General features: G+C 40.5%; 2 protein-coding genes across 6 annotated transcripts in view; both read left to right on the top strand.

Moving 5' to 3' along the window:
* Positions 1-20,978, top strand: part of RASSF8 (Ras association domain family member 8) — a 106,863-nt gene extending 85,885 nt beyond the window's left edge. For all 5 annotated transcript variants that reach the window (XM_083399958.1, XM_083399960.1, XM_083399959.1 and 2 more), the window contains 4 exons: positions 4,554-4,752; positions 12,955-13,841; positions 16,480-16,624; positions 16,972-20,978. In XM_083399958.1, the coding sequence (XP_083256084.1) occupies positions 4,650-4,752; positions 12,955-13,841; positions 16,480-16,624; positions 16,972-17,093 (1,257 nt within the window). In that variant the 5' untranslated portion in view covers positions 4,554-4,649 and the 3' untranslated portion in view covers positions 17,094-20,978. The remainder of the gene's footprint in view (positions 1-4,553; positions 4,753-12,954; positions 13,842-16,479; positions 16,625-16,971) is intronic.
* The window catches only part of NUDT5 (nudix hydrolase 5), a 1,423,229-nt gene that overhangs the window by 566,209 nt on the left and 833,994 nt on the right, over positions 1-23,026 (top strand). The window lies entirely within an intron of this gene.

The following is a 23,026-nucleotide window of genomic DNA, read 5'->3' as shown; positions in this document are numbered from 1 at the left end:
TTACTTCCTTGGAGGTTGTTCTGGTTTTTTTCTTAAGATTACTTAAAGCAGATTGGTTGCCTCATCATACTCTTTGAGCTATAGCTGATGTTTTATTTTTTATAATTCACTGCGGGAAAAGGGGAGGATTGTAGTTTTTCATTGCACAAATGGCTATACTGAGTGTTTGCTTATCTGTGGGGTTAGCAGTTCTGGATTAAATGCTTGTGGGCTGACTCCTGTTAGTTATTGGAGGTGCAATTGTTTGAAGAAGGGCCTCCATAAGAGTTTTGTGTACTCATGTGCTGGCAGTGTTCGGTAATTACCATAAGTCTTCAGTTTAATCTGTTATATGCTGCCCAAATTATTGGTTTCTTCCGTTTTAGAATATGGAGTCACCTCATTTCACCCCTTGACATTGAGCAGGTCTTCAGTGCAACAGAGGCATGTTTGCTTTTCTGCCCACTGCAAGGGTAAAGGGGCCCATAAAGGACTTTAGTACAGTGGTGCCCCGCAAGACGAATGCCTCGCAAGACGGAAAACCCGCTAGACGAAAGGGTTTTCCGTTTTTCAATGCGCTTCGCAGGACGAATTTCCCTATGGGCTTGCTTCGCAAGACGAAAATGTCTTGCGAGTCTGGAGATTTTTTTCCGCTCCCCACCCGCTTTTTCTAAGCCGCTAAGCCGCTAATAGCCTTTTAGCAGCTAATCCGCTAATCCCTTAAGCCTTTAATAGCCACTAATAGCGCTAAGCCGCTAAGCCGCTAATAGGGTTGCTTCGCAAGACGAAAAAACCGCTAGACGAAGAGACTCGCGGAACGAATTAATTTCGTCTTGCGAGGCACCACTGTATTGAACACTCTGTATCTTTCATGCAGTGGACAGGGTCAAGTGAACTATGGTTCTTCACACAAGCCTTAGCATATGAAAGCTTGTGTAAGCAATGTGATAATAATAGTGAAAGGGACATGGGTGGCGCTGTGGTCTAAACCACTGAGCCTCTTGGGCTTGCCAGTTGGAAGGTCAACAGTTCAAATCCCTGCGACAGGGTGAGTGCCCGTTGCTCAGTCCCTGCTCCTGCCAACCTAGCAATTCAAAAGCACGTAGATAAATAGGCTGTGGCGGGAAGGTAAACGGCGTTTCCATGCGCTGCTCTGGTTCGCCAGAAGCGGCTTTGTCATGCTGGCCACAAGACCTGGAAGCTGTCTGCAGACAAACATCGGCTCCCTCAGCCAATAAAGCGAGATGAGCACCGCAAACCCAGAGTCGTCCGCGACTGGACCTAATGGTCAGGGGTATTTTTACCTTTAATAATAGTGAATTGTGAAAATTCATTGCTGGCCACTTGTTAATGTTGATTTATTCACTGCTGCTGTCAACAAGGGTGGGTAGTATTCTGTGCACAACATTTCCTTAATCTGCTTTTGGTAAATATAATCTGGTTTTGATTTTTTTTATTGACATTTCATGTATTCACACAGCCACTAGAGAAATCTTTCTGTACCCATTTGAAGAAGAAAAGGATATAGGATGTTTTATTTCCGCTTGATTTTGGTATTGTACCTATTGCTTGCACTTGCACATTCCTATGCACATTCCATTGGGCAATGGTGTTATTAGCCTAAACATATACATTGCACAAGGCTAAATTCACCCAGGCCTCAATTCTGAGGCTTTGCAATCATAACTTAACAGGCAGTTCTTCACATACCCAATTGAATCCAACTAGAAATTTAAATGTTGGCATCAGCAGAACATAAAAGTAAATTACTGGAATGATATTTTTCTCTGCTTTCTGACAGGTCAGTTATAACAAACTTTATGAAAGCTGCTCCGCCAAAGCAGCCCATCCTAGTTGTTGTGGGTTCTTGTTCTTCTTAAAAAGCAAAGACATTTGGATAACCCAGACAAGAATTTCAAAAAGAATGGGGAAAGTGCAGGGATTACTTTACCAAACAGTGACCCAAAATGTATACCTGGACTTGTTTCAATTAATTTCTACAGGAGACTTTGCAGTTTTTTAAGTCATAACTAGGAAAAATTGTAATACAGTCATACCTCGGGTTACAAACACTTCACGTTGCGTTTTTTCAGGTTACGGATGCGCCAAAACCCGGAAGTACCGGAACGGGTTACTTCCGTGTTTCGGTGGTTGTGCATGCGCAGAAGTGCTAAATTGCGCTTTGCGCATGCGCAGAATCTCTGAATTGCAGCGTGCGCAGATGCGGGCTGCGAATGCTGCGGGTTGCAAACGTGCCTCGCGCACAGATTATGTTCACAACCCGAGCGTCCACGGTAATCACATATAAAAGAAGCAGTATACAAGAAGTAAATAAGGAGGCCATTTACAGGATAAAGGAAGTCTTTTATTTTTATGTTTGTTTTCTTTATGTAAGGGGATAGGAGTTTAAATTTTATAATTAAATTGTCAGTGGTGGTGGGTTTGTTTGTATGTATGAGTTGTTGTGGACTATGTTGTAAATAAATTATTTTTAAAAATATTTTAAAAATAAAGCAAATACATTTCTTTCCTTTTTAACTACTGTGTGGAAATCACTGTAGATTAATCTCTGGTGCTAACGCGTGTTTTAAGAAGACTAGTTTATGGCTACAATCCAAAGACCTGCTTCATATATGACCAAGAGATTGGCAATTATGCCCAGGAAATTGACTTCTTTTAAGCCATTTGGGCTTCTCCCATATCACAAAACGGCTGTAGACCAGGGTGGATAAAAATCAATGATCAGATTTTTTAAAAATTTAAATTGGATTTTTAAAAATTTAAATTGGATTTCTAAAATAAAAAGCTTTTGAAGGGAAAATCTAAAGATAGTTTTCTATTTAAGTTACATTATAGTCCAAAGGCTATGCCTCAGGAAATAAGGATTTGTTTTAAGTTTTTCATGTGTGCTAAAACTCAGTCTAAAGTTTTTTTAAAAATAAAAAATCGTTTAACAACATCAGTTAACAAACATGGATACGTATGCTATAATGTTATTGTTTTAGTTAAATAAATTGGTTAAATTGTTATAAAAGAAACAATTATTTTTCTCCTTCCAATAAAGTACAGTAGAAAAGTTGTCCAAATATAAACAGTTAACTTATTAAACCTCACAATAATTTCATAATTATCTGTCAATGTATTTCTAATAGTATAACCAAATCAGTAATTTTGATATAACTGTAAAAACTACTCTGAAAATTTATTATTCCAAAAATGAAACATTCATTTGGTTGTAAATATTAAGATTATACCAGCAAGACTGAGTCTTTCTGTAAAAAAATGATTTAAATCAAGTCTTACTGACTAGTGATTTAAAGCTTAATTTCAAAAGCAGTTTTTCACATGAATGACCTGGAAAGCTGCTTAAGAAGTGTGAATTCAAAATGTCCTTGAACCTGTAAGACTTCGGTTTCTCTTTGATCCCAACTTTTACTTATTTATTTATTTATTTATTATACCCCACCCATCTGGGCGGCTTCCAACAAAATATTAAACACACAATAAAACATCGAACATTAAAAACTTCCCTAAACAGGGCTGTCTTCAGATGTTTTCTAATAGTCAGGTAGTAGTTTATTTCCTTGACATATGATGGGAGGGCGTTCCACAGGGTGGGTGCCACCACCGGGAAGGCCCTTTGCCTGGTTCCCTGTAACTTGGCTTCTTGCCGCGAGGGAACCGCCAGAAGGCCCTCGGCATATGTAAGACTCTTTAAAAGCCATGTTTGTTTCCATGGGCATCCCAGGCAAATGAGGTACAAACAAAAAAGTTAAGATGCTAATGTAATAAATAAATAAATAAATAAATGGATAGGGGTACATTTCACCCAGTGATATGCAGATGGATTGTTCTGGGTCACTTCTGTATTATAATACGTGTGTCCTATTTTATAAACGTGGGAAAACCTAAGGTAGCATAGCTGCTTAATTGGTCCTGAATTTGCCTTTCTTGCAACCAGAAGACTGTTGTGGTAGACACTGTATGTCATTCATAGTGCTTGAAAGTTCTGCAAAATCAAGCTGAATTAGACTATCTCTGGAAGGATCCAAGACATGTTAAAGGTCTGTCCATACTCATATGAGGCCTAATAAATAACTGAACAAGTGCTGACAATGGTTATGCTGTACAAATAATGGAACTAATTTCTAGTCATATTTTTTGTTGAGATAACAAAATGAAATTTGGCCTTTTTAGAAGCAAATTGTAAATGGAGGTTAATTTCAAAAACTGTATAAATATAGAGAAATCTTGCTTTTTTAAATTATGCAATAGCATGTCTTACTTTAAGCCTTATATGTTGCTTCATCTTCAGTAATAGGAATGTGTACCTAATCAAATAATAAAATGAGTTAATTACCGTTTCTGTTGTTTTGAAGGGTGTTGGGAGGAGGATAGAAAGTGCTGCCTTCAAAAGATAAAACTTCGTTGAATAATGGAAGTTTTACTACTTACATTTCTTTTCTTTTTTTTACTAGTTACATTTCATTTTAAATATAAATTGTTTAACCTAGGATAGAAGTCCTTTTGTCTCTCTAGGCCATCATAAGCAGAGTTTTTATTTTATTTTCCAGATAATTCCCACCAGTATGTTGACACTATCTGGCATAGCTGTAAACGTGACTTGTCATCTCAATTGCATCCATGGCTGTTGTGTGACCTGGTAAATCATGGAGCTGAAAGTATGGGTGGATGGAGTCCAGAGGATCGTTTGTGGTGTCACAGAAATTACAACTTGCCAGGAAGTTGTTATAGCTCTTGCTCAGGCAATAGGTAAGTGAAATAATATCCTTGTACTCCATGTGCATAGATGAGTCTGTGTTATGGGGGTTGGGGGCACTTTTTCTGTTGAAGACAACTGTTCAGGTATGCTTGCACTTCAGTGACTTCTGTATTTTCTTACCACATGGCTATTGAGGAAAGCTTGAAAAGGTCCCTGCCCATTTGCTGCTTCTCCATGGAACCTGATTCTGTTGACTTGACTTGATGGAACAAATGAACATTCTTGGAAGTTTTCCAGTGCGGTCACTTTTGCTAAAACCCATTTGTTTGACTCTTCAATAATACAAGCAACTTGTTGCTTCAGTATATACTTGAAGCACCAAAACCAAACTTTGATTCAAGATGTTTCCCTTTATTATCATCCCTCTAATGGGGTACATGGAAGTTGAGCAGAGGCCACTGGAGTGTACATTGCAAGGCTTTGAAGGGTATACGTTAATCTGCTGTAGGGGTGGGGAACCTTTGGTCCTCCAGATGTCAGACCCAGCCAGCATCACCAACGGTCAGGGTGATGGGAGTTGCAGTGCAGCAGCAGCTGGAGGGCCACAGGTTCCCCACTTGATACATTACCTTTCATAAAGCACCATGTTCTGTTCTCATTGGCCTCCACTGCCAAGAGAAAGGTTGGTTTCCTTATAAGAGGATTTCTTCTATGGGGCTCCTTACAGTAGAGTTGCACTTGGATTGCAATGGATAAGAAGCTTCCTAGAATTTAAGATTCAGTCACCAATGAGTTCTGACCATTTTGAATGAATGAATGACTCTTTATTTGCATCAGCCATCAGCCATAGCAATAAAACAACAATATGATATACAAAGAATAGAAATAAAAAGTCAGTTATGTAAAATACATTTTAGGGTTTTGAATCAAATTGGTCAAATAGTGGATCTTATTCTAATTGCCCCAGCTAAAAACCTTGCAACCTTTGCTGTCACCTGCTCATCTTGATCTGCCAAGAGAAAGGACACTGTGGCAGTGGCCACTTTATATACACTTTGCTTACAATTACTGGAAACTGAACAACCTCTTTCTTCTTTCACATGTACCGTATTTTTCGCTCCATAAGACACACTTTTCCCCTCCTAAAAAGTAAGGGGAAATGTGTGCGTCTTACGGAGCGAATGCAGGCGGGAGGCTCTGCTCAGCGCTCCCTTTAAAGAGCCGCGTGGTGCGCGCGTGCGGTTCTTGGGGTCTTTTCCCCGAGGAGGGAGAAGGGCAGCCCTTCTCTCTCCTTGGGGAATAGCCCCCAAGAGCCGCACACGCGCTCTTTAAAGGGAGCGTGGCTCTTGGGGGAGCCTTAGCCGTGCGCAGCCTCTCCCGGGCAGGGGGATGAAGGTTCACCTTGCCCGGGAGAGGCTGCACGCAGCTATCCCATAAGTCAGAACAGCAAGAGGCTATCCCAGAAGCCAGATCCCTCTTGCTGTTCTGGCTTCTGGGATTCAGAATATTTTTTTTCTTGTTTTCCTCCTCCAAAAATTAGGTGCGTCTTATGGTCTGGTGCGTCTTATAGAGCGAAAAATACGGTACTTTTCCTATCCTCTCCCTTGTGGTCGTGAAGAGGACTTTGATTTATTTTACTTTAAAAGAATCCTAGTTTTTTTATTTTGTTCAAACGAGGAACCCTGCTTTAGGTGAAACTCTAGATAGTTTAGCAAACCATATTCCTAGCCTACGATTTGAAGATGGCTTGTTAATGAAACTTATAAAGTTCATTTTAAATCAGAATCCTTGGTTCAAATAAACACTAAGCCAGGATTCTTTCACCTTCTCTTCCTGGCCGTGTGGAAGCAAGAAAAGGGAAAAGGGAAGAGTGAGCCTGGTGCTTTTCTCTGGTTTATTCAGGTTCACCCACATAGTTCTAACCCATTTTAACCAGTTGTGAATATGATCTATGTTAGCTAAAATAGTTCAGATCTCCAAGAAGAAAAAGTAGATGTACCACTGCTGCTTGTTTAACAGCCCACACAATCTCTGTGATAAAACAAAAACTCAGAGTAAGTGGCTTTGCACTGCTTCAGTACTTAACAACTCTGTATTCTGTGTGCTGCAGATTATGATCCTTGAAGCTCTATTTACTATTTACTATTAATATTCCCACACTGACAAATGAATTCCCACACTGACTTTCAATTCCTTTGCTATTGTGAACCTATTACCACTGCTACACTAATTGGCTGAAAGTAGCTGTTTAATTTTGCAATTTCTTTTTCTTTTATCAATCTTTTTAAGAAGAGATTTGGGTGGAGGGAATTTAATTTAATAAATCTAGAATTTAATTTCATTAATATATCTTCCTCCAGAGAGAATGAGTGCTATCAGGTTATGCATCCTGAACAATTTAATTTTCATATCTATTCTGACATAAATTGGATATGTATTTGTGTACCTTTTTTACCTATGGAAGTCTTTGCAGCATTCAAGCTGCTATATCCATAATATGATTTAAAATATGTCAGTATCTCTGTTTTAATGGGAAATTGTGCTTAAAATCCTGTTTCCTGCTGTGCAGATTCAGACAAAATTCAAATAGCTATTCTGATAAGCTTTCTGAAATTTGCATATGCAATACTTCGACTGTTTTCACTTTGAAATCCTTAGGTAATGCTTTGTAATACTTACATGAGAATTATAGGAATTTTGCATAGTAAGGGGGAGAGTTGCGAACATTTTTAATGGTGTATCATGGTGTCAAGTCTCTTACATTCTTTCTACTTTCACCAAATAAATAGAAAATGAGGGAGGAAACATCTGATATCTGAGGCTACATTATTCAGCGTTAAGTGCTAAAACATCATTTACTGTGCATTCTTAGTTTTACGTACAGATTTTATTCTGAACTGTATATCAGCTAAGAACTCGTGTCTGTGGTGTGGTAGTTAAATGAATAGTTTCCCCCTTTTCCTCCTTGATAAACCTTTTAGAAGGGGTGGAGTAAATTTACTTTTGTATCTCCTTACCAAACTGCTATTTCAAGCCTTGTGACTGAGAGAGAACTGCAGCCTTTTAAGCAACAGCAGCAACTTGACAGACCAAAATGAAATGAAAAGAAGAAATGGAACAGAGTTGCAAATATGCTCAAAGTCAATTTGGTCATGGTAGGCTTTCATAGGAAGAAGAATCCAGAAGACTTGTAAGTGCAAACCCTTAGAAGAAGAAAAACTTCCTCATCCTTCTGTTGTCAAAGATCCGCCTAGCGCCCCTAGGTTGCCCAGAGTTGTCAACCTTTTCTTAGGGGGGGACCCCTTTTTTAAGGAAATGTTTACCTTTAGAATGCTTGAGGGAAGCAGGGACTCACAGTGCCAACCAACAGGGGTGCCAGCGCCCCACACACAGGGGTGTACGAAGGTGGGTGTGGGTTCCATGCTGAGGGGGGACAAAATGTCACATGGCACAGTTGCCACGCTGTCCGCCTGCTGCCTCCCCCTCCCCCCGCTGCATGGCGGCTAACTGTTTCGGCTGCGCGCACAGCGCCCGTAGCGCCCTGTAACATCGGCGCTGCGCGACACATCCTGTTGTGTGCGCAAGCTGAGTTTGTTTGCTGGCTTTTCCGCTTTCAGCGCACACTCCCAGCATGGGGTGCCAGCACAGAACGACAAGGAATGCAAGCGGCAGCGGAGGAAAGATCTCCAGATGGCATCTGTGCGCTCCTATTCTTCAGTTTTTGTTGCTTCTGTTGGCGCACGGCGGATCCTGCTAGCATTTATCAGCCACGAGAGGCAAGAGTCCGGAATGGTTGTCCTGACTGATCCAAGCACCTTGTCCGCATTCTCAAGCCTTACCAACTGAAATTCATCCAACAAAACAGGACTAGGCCGTGCTCTGCACACCCCATGAGATTCATACGCTGTAACAGCGGATGCGAGATCCCAATGGATGCAAGTGAATTTTTCCTCAAAATGTTTTGCAAACAAGTCACAGCAAGCTGCTGTTGGTTCTTCCACCTCCTTCAGGCCAGACTGTAACATGCCCCACACTACCCGGTAAAGCTCTGCTGGACGGCACAATCAGGATGCAATGGGGGCAGCAAAGTAGTCCTTCTTTGCAGTCTTCTCTGCCACTAGGTAGGCTCGATGATGAGTCCTCACCAGTGTTGATCTTCTCTTCATAAACCAGATGGGTGGGGTATAAATAAATTAGTATTATTATTATAGTGTCCAAAAACTCTGAGCTGCCACTGTTGCGTCTTTCACTCCTACATCCAGTGTTTCAGCTAACTTAACTGCAGTTCACACATCTCAGCAGCCCCAACACAGTGGTTTCAAAAGCACATTGAGCCACTACAGAACTAGAAAAGAGGAAAGCTATCATGAAACCATGGATTTTCAAAGCTTTTTCATGTATTGTTTACCATGAATATTAATAACCATGCATAGAGTTGGAGACTTAGCATGTTTATAACCATCAGAAGAAATGGCAGAGTTGTGCAAAATCACTACCTCTGGCTCCAAAGGGAGTGCAGTAGGACTTGGGACTGCGTGGGGAAGGAAATGACCTGAATCTATGGTGAATGTCACTTATAGACCAGCTCTAATTATTTAATTCTGCAAAGTAGAAACAAGTTTCTTACGAAAACTCAAAGCTCTCAAACTATAATCCCAGTCATGAACAGCTGCTTATTTGTTCTGCACTTTACTTAAGTTCTTGATTATTTTGCAAATGTAGGTGTTACCCCCTTGTTTTTCTTAATTTTTTGGTTTTAGCACTGTAATAGTTTTTAACAACAAACCAACCTGAAATTGCAGACTACGCTAAGCAGTTGGCTTGATGTGAAACACAGCTTTCAGTTAAATCTCTCTCTGGCTGGCACAAGAAGTCTTTAATAGCATTATTAAATAGTCTAAAAGCTCTGGACCTTAATTAACTGTGTTGGGTCATAGTTTCCCCACCCCCCGAACATCACCAACGCTGCTTTATTGTTTCCCTCCTTAATTTTTAAAGAGATACTTAAATTGCCAGGATAGGCTGCATTTACCACATGTGGGTTAAACCACAGAGCCTAGGGCTTGCCGATCAGAAGGTCGGTGGTTCGAATCCCCGCGATGGGGTGAGCTCCCATTGCTCGGTCCCAGCTCCTGCCAACCTAGCAGTTCGAAAGCACATCAAAGTGCAAGTAGATAAATAGGTACTGCTCCGGTGGAAAGGTAAATGGTGTTTCCGTGCGCTTCTCTGGTTCGCCAGAAGTGGGTTAGTCATGCTGGCCACAAGACCTGGAAGCTGTACGCTGGCTCCCTCGGCCTGTGAAGCGAGATGAGCGCCGCAACCCCAGAGTCGGCCATGACTGGCCCTAATGGTCAGGGGTCCCTTTACCTTACCAGGATAGGCTGCTTTTTACCACAAGTACATTGTTCATTGCAACGCACAAATAGATGTTTTAGCTTCCCAAACTGTATGCTGATTCCAGTCTACATCTTGGCTCTGCATGTGACTCAATAATTTCAGTTAGGTTTATTGTTAGATTCAGTTAGATTATTAATATTAACAAATAATATATAGGTTGCAATTGTTCTCTGGTAAGAACAAACAAATAATACATAATGATGCATGGCACCATACATCATAGTAACCCTTAACAGCCAATATTTTGCAATTCCAATAAATATTAAAACACAATTCAGTGTCGACCTCATAAAGTGTTATTGGGAGCATATATACTGTAGACTTAACCTGAAGCACCACTAATGGGGCCTCCTGCTGCTGCTGTGCCGCCGGAGTACAATTTCTGTTCTCATCCTGAAGCAAAGTTCTTAACTCAAGGTATTATTTCTGGGTTAGTGGAGTCTGTAACCTGAAGCGTATGTAACCTGAGGTACCACTGTATAGAATAAATAGTATTGGCACTACTAATTCAGAGCAGACCTATCTTTGAGTGTTTACAGTCTTAGCTTGATATATTTCTAATTTTATCATAAATTTAAGAGCCAAGAAGGAAAACACTTCAATACAAAGCAGTCTCACTGTCAAATCAAATCTCAATTATTATTTCTTTACATTGCTTTGTTTCATAAATAATAGTTTTCCATTCCAGCATATGTTTACGTGATGTTCTATGTTCTTCTTTTCCCAGTTCAAACTGGTTAATATAATCACATAATATTTCATAACCTGAAACTAAATAACTCAATTGTTCCTGATTATCTGAGAGCCTTTTAAGTTGGATATTACTAGCAATGTTCATAAGTTTCAGGGTATAAACATTAGGCAGAAAAGTCAGTGTTGGGTTCAGCCATCTTAATCTCTATGACTTGTATCAGGAAGGCTTTTTTTCTTCTCCATTGGGACAAGTCAGAGAAATTATTGGGTAAGACTTCTCCAAGAAAGGCCATTTCCAGCATCTTAAAATTCTTATAACGCTTTTGAAATGTACTTGTGCTTATTACAGCTATGGTGGTTGTTTTTTGCATGTGTTCTATATTTTCATGTCATTTCTTGTTATGTAAATATTTTTGATACTTGGAAGTAATCTTTTTTATATATAAAATCCTCTCACATAACTTGATTATCTTCAGTGTTAGTACAACACCTACCAAGACCAACAGGAAATAACAGTTCCACATTCTTTATGGGTAATCTTGCACATTCTAGTTAACACAGCAGCTTAGAGTTTGCTTAGCTATTGGAATGTGAGAATTTAACAGTAAAAAGCACACTGCAACATAGTAACCAAGATGAGTGCATATAATGCTGAACCATAAAAACAGGCCCTATAGGATCTAATAACAATAAAATATTGAATATATAATAGGGTATTTTCCTAATAGTAATCTTACTAGTAGTAACAGTAGTTACCACCACATTTGCTGCTATTCTACAGATGGTATTTGTATGTGATACAGATGTCCCCGTTTCCACAAATCAGTACCCTGACAAAATCCATCTATTTAGTAGGAAGTTAAAAAGTGTCCCTGGATTCACTGAAAAAAATCTGGTAACCTTATCTTAGCCCTGCCGTGAAAAAAACATATTTCATTGCACCTGCACCCGTGCACTTTTCCTTTAGTGCTTATATGTATTCCTCTTTCTATGTTTGTTTCATATACATTTCAGCTGCTGTCCATGACAGTTGGTTACTATCAGGAGTTCAAACGTAAATGGGACGTGCCACTAGAAAGCAAGGAAGAGAACTGCCCCACTACAAATAACCCACAGTATTTTTGGCTCCAAATTCATGCTCTGTTCATTATTAAGCTTGCATTTTCATGAAGAAGAACAAACAAGATTTCCAACCCTCTTCAATTTTTATGAAGATTGTCATAGCTCAAGTGGGGTGGTCAGTTTAAAAAGTACAGTGTTCCCTTGGTTCTCAAATGTAATCTGTTCTGGAAGTCTGTTCCAAAACCAAAGTGTTCCAAAACCAAGGCGTGCTTTCCCATAGAAAGTAATGCAAAATGGATTAATCTGCTCCAGACTTTTAAAAGCAACCCCTAAAGCAGATTTTAACATGAATTTTACTATCTAATGATACCATTGACCCATAAAGTGAAAGCAATAATCAGTGTACTGTACTATTATTTTCTTACCTGCATTGATGATAGTCATTGTTTGGATGGGGGGCTTTTATCCATTTCCACAGTCACACAGTCAGTCAATCAATCAGTAGCTGAACTGGGTTCCCACGCAGTCACAAAAACAAATTAACCGAAAGAGCCTCAAAAACAAAAACAGCAAAATAAATAGCAAAAACAAAAGTGCCAAACTTAATCCTTTCCGGGAGTCCGTTTTACTTCCGAAATGTTCGAAAACCATTGTGCAGCTTCTGATTGGTGCAGGTGCCCCGGAAACAATAGCTGACAGCCGGCTTTTGGGAGTTTGAGAACCAAGGTACCACTGTAATGGAACAATATGCTAAAAAGCTCACAATACTTGTGACCCAATAAGCTGGTTGCAGTGAATTAGTTAAGGATGGTGTTTTCCTTAGCTTCCATAAATAGGTGGTTATGTGGGTTCAGCCTACATTGATAATATGGTTTGACTCAGTCCTTTTTTCAAGGGGTACTCAATGGTATGCAGTACTGGCATCTCTTTTTTGTTAAAAAGTGTGGCACTTACTGTAAAAACTTCATGGCAAGAACCAGCCTATTTTTCTAGGGGGAAAAACACTGCCCTATGACTCTCATTGTGCAATGGCACCCTCTACTGGACTGTTCTAGATATTTTACCCAAAGTTTCAGACATCGTTGTATTTTCTTTTCTAGGCCGTACAGGAAGGTATACCTTGATAGAAAAATGGAGAGACACAGAGAGACACCTGGCACCTCATGAGAATCCTATCATTTCCTTGAACAAATGGGGGCAATATGCAAGTGATGTGCAGTTAGTATTGCGGCGTACTGGGCCATCTCTCAGCGAGAGGCCAACTTCAGACAGTGTTGCTCGGATACCAGAAAGAACTTTATACCGCCAGAGCTTACCTCCGCTGGCTAAGTTAAGGCCTCAGAATGATAAGTTGATAAAAAGGAGGGAGCCAAAAAGGAAATCGTTGACTTTCACAGGAGGGGCAAAAGGATTAATGGACATTTTTGGCAAAGGGAAAGAGTCTGAGTTCAAACAGAAAGTTCTCAACTGCAAGGCAACAGTTGATGAGCTGAAGAAGCTGATTCATTTCCAGACAGAGAAGCTGCAGTCCATTGAGAAACAGCTGGATTCAAATGATGCTGAAGTCAAGTACTGGGAGCACAAGTTTAATTACAGCCTGGAAGATGAAATTGTCAAACTGGAGCAGAAGATTAAAAGGAATGAGGTAGAGATTGAAGAGGAGGAATTCTGGGAAAATGAACTCCAGATCGAGCAAGAAAATGAGAAGCAACTGAAGGAGCAGCTCCAGGAGATCAGGCACAGGATTTTGGACTGTGAAAGCAAGCTGAAGGAATATGTGGCCCAGATCCATAGCATGGAAAGTGGCCTTGAGGCGGAAACGTTGCACCGGGAAGTGCAGGAGTTAAAAGTAAACGAAGAAGAAGTCAAAGAGAAGATTGAAAAAGTGAAGGGTGAAATCGATATTCAGGGACAGCAAAGTCTCAGGCTGGAAAACGGCATTAAAGCTGTTGACAGGTCTCTGGGCCAAGCCACCAAGCGGTTACAGGTGAGTGGGTCCATCTCACGTGGACCAGGTTTAATTCTTGATGTCGGCTAAATTATTCAATGTGACATGATTTCAACCATGTCATATACGGAATAGTAGACTGTGTCTAATGTTTGAGTAAAGGTGAATGGTTTATTACAAACTATGTAGGTCAGCTGTGGGGAACCTGTCCCTGCAGATGTTATTGGAGGATGGTCAGAGTTGATGGTGGGCGAGCCACATTTGGAGGGCCTCCCACTCCTCATCCCATGGTTCCCTCTGAAGCAGGCATGATATATCAATCATTTTTTCTACATAACTTTGTACTTCCTTGCTTCAGTTCCTCTCCCTGTATGGGGACAGAAGAATGCAAAAGTGGCAAGAGTTTAAGCTCTGGTAATTGTAATGTAATGTAATGTAACCTTCGACACACTCAAGAGCTCTTGCATGTAATTTTAAAATGGCATAGAAAAACAAATGGGGGGGGGCAAGCAAGCCATTGGTCCAAGATGTATGTGGGGAGGTCATAGTTGTCTGTGCACATTCTTGAGGGAGAATTACTTAGTCGCTTGGGTTTTTACCTTTACCACCAAGCAAATAACTCTTGGGAGTCCGTAAAATTAAACCTAGTGATACTTCTGCTGCTGATGAAAAATGATTTAGAAATATTTGTATGGATTTGGCAGCCATATCTCATATCTTTCATAAATACTGCATTCTTACATGGAAACAGAATTGCTGAAAATGTCAAGAGGCTACCCAAGGTTATATAGTTAGAACAAATAAATCCAACATTTCTTATATTACATGAAAGATCTCTTGTGTATGTTCTAGGCTTTGCTAAAATCCTGCAAATTCCATTTAATTCTGTTTTATGTTTCAAGATCCCGTCATTCTAGAGACAAAATTTTTAAATGTTGTTGAAAAGAATTATAGTCTGGATCAAATACACGAGTAAGAATCCTGCAGATGTTCTAAGTGTGGGGTTGACATTGTATCCCACACATGATGCAGCAGGGAACTCAATGCATGGAGTGCATATCATAGATGTGTACTGATTTCACACATTTCTTTCTCCCCCCCCCCACCCCAATGGAGGAAATACTGTATCACATGTTACATCATATTTCTGGCCAGTAAATGTTTGACTTCTAGAGAGGATGGCATGGCATCATAAACCCTACTGGCTTACTCCCAGTTAAGGGACCTAATCCAGCCCCCTCCCCTCAGCATATGTTTCATGCCAAGGACCCCGCTTTTGATAGCAGCAAAGAGAGAGAAAATCAAAGTAGACCCTGAGCTGTGGTGGGCAGAAATGCAAACCACCCCCTCCCTGGTGATCAACTGTCAGGGAAATGCAAACGGCTAGAGAGCCGAGGGGGGAGACAAGCACTTATAGAGAGCCGAAACAGCTAATTAGCAGCCTCTCATCTGACTCGGAGCCAGAATCAGGGAGGGGGGCTTCAGAGCCCGGAAATAGCTTTTCACAGAACAGAGGAAGTAAGAGGCGTTCCTTTTAACGATGGGCCTGCTGGGGGAGGAGGAGCAAAAGAACGCCATTCGAGGCATCTGATTGAGACAGGCACGGACATGCCTTTGAAGCTCTTGTAACCGTTTGAACTTTGTAAATAAATCTTCAAAGCAGAACATGGCTGTGCGCCTGGAGCTTTATCTAGTTTTGGCAGCACCAACCCCTTACATCAACTGAGGAGATAGCTGTGTGGGTGGGTGTTGTTCCAGATTAGCCAGGCGCATTTTGCACCTGGCTACTGGCCACTACTGGGACGCGGGTGGCGCTGTGGGTTAAACCACAGAGCCTAGGACTTGCCGATCAGAAGGTTGGCGGTTCAAATCCCCGTGACAGGGTGAGCTCCCGTTGCTCGGTCCCTGCTCCTGCCAACCTAGCAGTTCGAAAGCACGTCAAAGTACAAGTAGATCCGGCGGGAAGGTTAACGGCACAATCTTAGTCTTCATAGTGCTATAGGTAGCATTACCACTGGAGAAGGAAACGTCTGCCCCTATTGCAATACAGATACTATAACCTTAAGAATCGTCAGCACATCAGCTTTGGAACCATTTTCACTATGTACATTTTCTCCATTTCTTCAGTTTTTCCACAATCTTTTCAGGTGATGGAATTTGACTGCTTTGATAGATTTGGGTTAAATCTGAGGCAATATGATGAACCAAATTCTACTTCACCTCTTGATGCATAATGTGCTCCCTTCTCTTAATGAGCTGCACATTCCCTTCAGTCCCTCTCTGTGTGTGCAAGCTAATGCTTCCATAACTCACAGACGTGGAATCTTAAAAATACCTTAATGTGGCTTCCAGGGCAAGGTAAGGGCAGAATGTCAGTACATGAGTTGGCATTTACATTATACACATGAAGTTTCTGAAAGAACCATTTGATTATCACTAAAGAAGACTTGAGGGTCCTTGAGTGCTGGGCTGTGGTGAAGTATGTGCATGTACGGTATATAATATAATTATGTACGGTATATAATATAATATAATTATATTTTGAGATATAAGGATCTCGAAAACAGATATTGCAAATCTTTAACACCACCCATGGTTTTTTTCTGTTTTAAAGTGAAACCATACCCTCCTGGTTTCTGAGTATGTGTGAATAAGCTTGTTTACATCTTTTTTTTAGGAAAGAGAACAAGAACTAGAGCAGCTGACAAAGGAGCTACGGCAAGTCAACCTCCAGCAGTTTATCCAGCAAACAGGGACAAAGGTCACTGTGCTACCAGCAGAACCTACTGAATTGGAGACTTCCCAAACAGAGCTTGAGAGGGGTATGTTGTAGGAATTGCGAAATAAGCCTATCTCATCCACTTTCCCTTCCTAAGCAAAAAGAAAAGAAATAAAAATACAAAATCACACACCACCTTCTCCCCTTCATGGGGAGGGGGGGGAGAAAAGAAGCACCTTCTTTTCTGCACACATCTGTGTACATTTGTGGGGCAACCCAGTCAGATGGGCAGAGTACAAATAATAAAAATATCATCATCGTGAATATGTCAGCATTGGAGGATTCTAGTCCATGGAAAGTTAGGCAAGATCACACTGGACTTGGGAGAGCAGCTGATGCAGACTTCTTTCATCTGTCCTTTGTGCTAACAGATATCTTCTTCTCTCACAGAAACAACTTTTCAGACTGGATCCCTGAAGCGCCCTGGTTCATCTAGACAGCTTCCTAGCAATCTTCGGATCCTGCAGAATCCATTGTCCTCTGGTTTTAACCCAGAGGGCATTTATGTATAACAGTAGATATCCCTGCTGGAAAGGACCTAGACAGGTACTGTGGGCCATATGCACTTCCCTCTTGCATCTCTTCTTCCAGAGATGTGTGGGGAGAGAAAAACTTCCTTTCAGAAGCTGCCAAGCATTGTTGTGAGTGTTTTGGTTTTTTTTTACAACACCAGATCTACAATAAACTTGGAATCCTGCCCCAAGCACTGATGACAATGAAGAACAAAAGGGACTGTGGAGGAGCACTTCAGCAATGGTGCAAAATAGTTATAGTGCAAATACCTATCTTTTTTAATTGCTATTTTGGAAGCATTTAGAGAAGTATTATTTCTTAGCAGCATAAATGGCTGGATGTAGTGCAAGAAACTGGGGTTTAATTTATTCCATTTGATCAGTGGATGTGTGAATGTTGCCATGACATAGGAACACTTCTTGCCTAAGAGCAGGACTACATATGATGCCCAACCCAGGACTGCTGCCTTAAACGGCACTCCATATTCATTACTCCCCATCTCCACTCATGCTTGTAGAATCACCCTGATGTCACCATGTTGTGAATTTACCCCCCTGTCTACACATCCATTCCCACATTCAATTTAATGTCACAACCTGGAATAAGGAATCTTGCACGCTACAGGGGAGAGGGGAGAATGCAACGCAGGGGGGGCCTTTTCAGTGGAAGCCCTGTGCCAGGCTTAATTTGTAATTCCATTCTCAAAGGGTGTTTGCAGCCTGAAAGGGTGTTTATGTGTAGAAGAGGGAGAGAATTTGCACGTGCATGAGTTTAGAATGAAAACAGACTACAGTGATTCACAATGACAGAATGTTGTTAGGGGAGAAAGATGCAGAATCTTTAAAATAGCCTCTGATATTTTTTCTCTGTTGCAAATTATGTTATGTTGGAATCATTGCAGGATTTTTACAATGACTTATTCCATGGGACTCAATCCTCACTTCATAAGGAGGCGTTCAGTATGTGAAGATCTTCTAGGTAGATTTTTTTTATTAAATTTATATTTGAAATATTTTGCCACAATAAATACACATAAGTACAAAACACTATGAGACATCTTTAGTCTTGCCAAAGGAGTCTATCACTGTTTTGGTTTTTTTGTCTAGCATTTTTTTCACTATAGTATTTCCCCCTTACTTACAGCATTCTTGTATTGTCATAGGCCTTGCTCGTCCAAAAAGACACAATAACTCAGTATAATGCTGTCATGTGCTACTTTTGACTCACTGAGCCAGGCAGGTGTTTGAAAACCCTCCAGTTTCTGCAGTACCAGATAGGCAGCAAAACCAAGAGATTTATCAAGCCACATGATGGTGTTTGCCACACACAGCTGGTGTTTTCCAGCAAGGTGGGTGGGAAGAGAGAGATCAGCTATTGTGCAGGTCCAGTCTAATGGCTTGCTTAAATAACCAAACAGTATTCCTTTTTTAAGTTCTGTAAAAGTGCAAAAAAAACCCCAAACTTTTCTGCTCCTTTGTTACAATGCAAAAAAGACTCCAATGAAATTGCCCTCTGTTAAAATGGGAACTCATTCATTTATGAAACCAAGAACAATAGAGGTAGGTGTAGAGAAGAAAAGTGCATGTGCAAGCGAAATAGGAATAAGTGCATAAAAATCCTTGTGCATGGCAAGTTTTGTTTTGATAACTGGATCTATGATAATTTGACTCATGTATTGAAACAGAACTGTAAGATCATAATTATTTATGGGTATTTCAAGAGATTACAAGGTACATACTAGAATTCAGACCTCACCTATTTTTCAGTTTGCGTGAACAACAACTAGTATCATCAGATTCATAAAGGGCTCTTTGACTTTCTTGGCAACATTCTAGGATTGCTCCTGCAGACAGTTTGGCACTCATTACCCATAAGTTCAGGAATCGTTTTTAAGACAAATGCTAGCCTTAAAGTTTCCAGAAATTGGAATCTCATTGAATTTGGACTTTAGCGTACAATTAAATGCTTAAATGTCATTCATTTCATTGGGATTTAAGGGGACTGTTCTATGTGGATCATGCCCCTAGGTCAACACAGTCTATTCAGACCCTTCATTGCAGGACAGGGTTCTTTCTTACTTCAAGGAATGTCCAGAAGTCAGTGCATCGTATGCAGACACCTATTTATTCACAAAGCAGAACATTTAAGGGGTATATCTCTAAAGTCCTTTAAAAATAAAATAGTTTATAGAAACCAATAGCTTGATTAATTTAATAAGCAGACCAAAATTTAAATCAAGCTTCCATTTCCATTTAAGAATACTCCTCGTTCATTGCTATATTCTAAAAATAAATAAAGATGCATTTCAAACTGAAACAAATATATGAAAATACACAGAAATGTGTTTGATTTTCATGGTTATCACTAGAAATGTTACTCTTCAAATAAACCTGTGAAAATATAAAATATCTTTCTTAAAATAAAAAAGTCCATAGAAGAGACTATTTTTCCTTTCCCCCCCTGTCAACAAATGAGACAATAGACTGCATTAATCTACTGTTTCACAAGTCAGAACAACTAAACCCTGGGTGGTTTAGAGTCCTCAAATTGGCATTAACATGGAAGGAGAAAAATAGTCGAGCATGAGATACAAAATCAACAGAGTGATGTGGTAGCCAATTTTTCTTGAGCATATATGCATTTCTTGTCAAGTCCTATACAAGAGCAAACTTAATTTTTTGAGTTTAAGTCAGTATTTGTGGCAGCATTGGGGGTGGAGGACTCCTTGGAAAAGGGAATGAGTGCCAGGTCCATAACCTGTGTGTGGGAAGCCCCACCTGGAAAGTGACCCCTGGCAAAGTTCCTTGGGGGCAACTGGTGTCCTCCCTTTGCCACTGCGTTGACAACTGAGGGACCTGGAGAAGTCTGTCCAGGAGCCTGTGTTTGGCCCAGGGGTGCAAATAGACTTGGTCCAGGCTCACCCCCCAACTTAAAAAACAAAGAAGCAGCACCCTTGCCTTGAAATTAACCACAAATATTTCCAAGGGTGTTAGGGACATAATTTAGCAGCTGATCTTATTGATCTCAGGGTCATTGTAAAGGGCCTCTGGGAAGATTCGCATTACCTCAGTCAGTATTATGTTTATTAAAGCGTGCCCTCAAATAGACATTTTGCTTTGTGAATAAGAGCACACAGGTTTTCAGAGAAGAAATATTTATATTTCTAAAGAGATGGTGACACTTGGTTTGAGGCACTCGTGTCTGAGAATATTTGCAAACATAAAGCTTGAGATTATGGGTGAAACTGTTAGCTGTATTTTGAGTTAGACCCATTGAAATAAAAGCAAATGACTAAAGTCCATTGATTTCAGGGGGCCGGCTCAAAGTGTGACCATTGCCCTACATATGTATGAGACCTGAAGACAAATGTTCATCATTCATGGGTCTGCTCATTCACATGAATCTTAAGAACAGCAGCTTTCAAAAGAACCTTTGTGTCTCTAATATGTAATATAAGGAGGTTTAGGTTGGTAACATGATTTGTACCTTGTAGCTGCAATATTGTACGTTTATGGGGTGGTAGAATGAATAATACTTTCTCATCACCACCCCTGCCCCAACTCTCAAATTTACATGAATTCCAAATGTGCTTTGCCATATGTTAATTGGGCCTTAATTATCCATGTAAATAGAAAAAACTGTATTCAGATTTATTTTAGTTCTGTTTTAGTTTTTTATGTCAAAAAGTGTTACTTTTTTATATCCCAGCCTTTTTTTAAGACCATTGGTTTATTCTATTCATTACAATATTTTAATTTGTATGAAGGCTGTCAGTTATATGGAGATGACAAAACAAACCATTCTGTCAATTTATTTATTCAGTATTTTTGCTGCTTTACTTTTGGAAATAAAGTTTTCATTGCCAATACAGTAGCAAATTTAAAGACGACTCCATTTAATTGTGTATTTATACAGGTATCAAAATAAAACTAACATTTTTAATGTTAAAACCAGCATTAATGCTTCACAACAATAGAACTGTGCACGATTTTGCTTTGATCTTCGAAGTAAAGTTGATTCCTCTTCAGCAGATTCCTCACAGGCACACTTAAACTTGAGCAGGCTCTATACCACACAGCTGCAAAAAAGGTTACAGACAAATCCCATGACTGTGTGTTTTGTGTGACAGTGCCATTTTCTTCTGCTTGTGTCATTTCCCTGTTGGTGAGTGGGTCATGTGCAACCGACCACATTTGGGGCTTTGTTGTTGAGAATAAAGTTAAGAAAAGGAGGTAGAAGAAGACAGTTGGGTGCACGGAAGAGTGCACGGAAACGCTGTTTACCTTCCTGTTACAGCGGTACCTATTTATCTACTTCCCGCCCCAACCTGGCCACAGTGATCCATGCAGCGGTCATCTCCAGGCTTGACTACTGTAATTCGCTCTACGCAGGGCTGCCCTTGAAGCTGTCCCAGAAACTCCAGCGGGTACAGAATGCTGCAACGAGGCTCCTCACGGGGTCTCTGCCATGGGAGCATATTCACCCAGTGCTTTTAATATTACATTTTAATATTTTAATGTTCCATTATTTTAATGTTGTATTTTACTTTTAAGTTGTAATCATTCATCTTGTTTTTATTATTGCTTGTAAGCCGCTCTGAGCCCAGCCTTGGCTGGGGAGGGTGGGGTATAAATAAAAAATTATTATTATTATTATTATTATTATTATTATTATTATTACTTGCACAGGTGTGCTTTTGAACTGCTAGGTTGACAGGAGATGGGACAGAGCAGCGGGAGCTCACTCCGTTGTGGGGATTTGAATGGCCAGCCTTCTGATGGGCAAGCGCAAGAGGCTCATTGGCTTAGACTACAGCACCACCCACGTCCCTGAGTGTACAAGTGTTCTAGGGACTGCTCTGGTGCTGTTTCTTCAGCATTGGTGTTTGTCAAATTAAGGCAACGAACAAGAGGTTCCAGCGGGACAAGCTTTCTGGGACGTTGCACTAGGATAAACAAAATTATGTTGGTCTGTCAAGTGCTAAGGAAAAAATGTGCAGAAGTTGCTGAGGCTCAGATTTGGCAAAGGCGAAGTGCAGTGTAGTTAACACAAGAGGGCAGCAAGAGGCTTCTGTACTTGGGAGGCATTGCTGCTGTACAGCTGCTCCATATATGCATAAGCTCCCCTGGTATCAAAATGGTGTTTAAGTGCCTTGTGATATGCAAGACAACTTCCCTTCAGCAGATGGCTGAGACGGAGACTCCCATTCCTCCCTTGCTCATTTAAAGACATCACATATTTATTACATTTATAGCTGAGCTTTCTTCCAAAAGCACCTTCCATGTCAGTCTCACATAGACAACATTGCATTACTCCAGGTGGGACTTCACCAGAGCAGGGGCAACTGAGGCCAGGCTACCCCAGGGCAGCAGTGGCTGCAGCTGACAAAGCAGTCTAAGCACCAGTTGGAATCCAGGAGTTCTCCCAGGCTACAGCCTGTTTGTCCTCTGTTTTTCATAAAAAAATGCAGACTAAAACAAAACTCTACAAGAAAGAAAAACTCAAATAGTTATATAGATTAAAATAGCTCAGAAGGTAAGAAAACAACAAACACTAACTTATCCAGCTAATTAACATAAATGCTTACACTGAAATCTCAGTAGACTGTAGCTAATTGTTTCTCAGGTTCTAACCCATTCCCATAAACCACTCTTATAATATCACCACAGTATCGTATACAGAAGCTGTATTGATTTTGGGAGCCAGAAGCTTGCAACCACATGGGAAATTTGTACATTTTAGAGTGAGATGATGGTTTGAGCAACACCTTTTCACATTGCACTTTGACTCTGCTGCACTCCAGCTCTGGGGCCCCATCCAAGTACCAGAATATTGTGTTTCAGGAGATAGCTTCTAGTAGCATCAATAATGGTAGTTTTGAGTTCCCTAAAAAATACAGGGCTGATCCAGAAACAGGACTTCTTCAAAATCA

Source organism: Podarcis tiliguerta, assembly GCF_965153285.1.
Source record: "Podarcis tiliguerta genome assembly, chromosome: 10".
In the NCBI taxonomy this organism is placed as follows: Eukaryota; Metazoa; Chordata; class Lepidosauria; order Squamata; family Lacertidae; genus Podarcis; species Podarcis tiliguerta.
The sequence above is the reverse complement of the archived record's forward strand: the minus strand, read 5'-3'. Positions and strand labels throughout refer to the sequence as shown.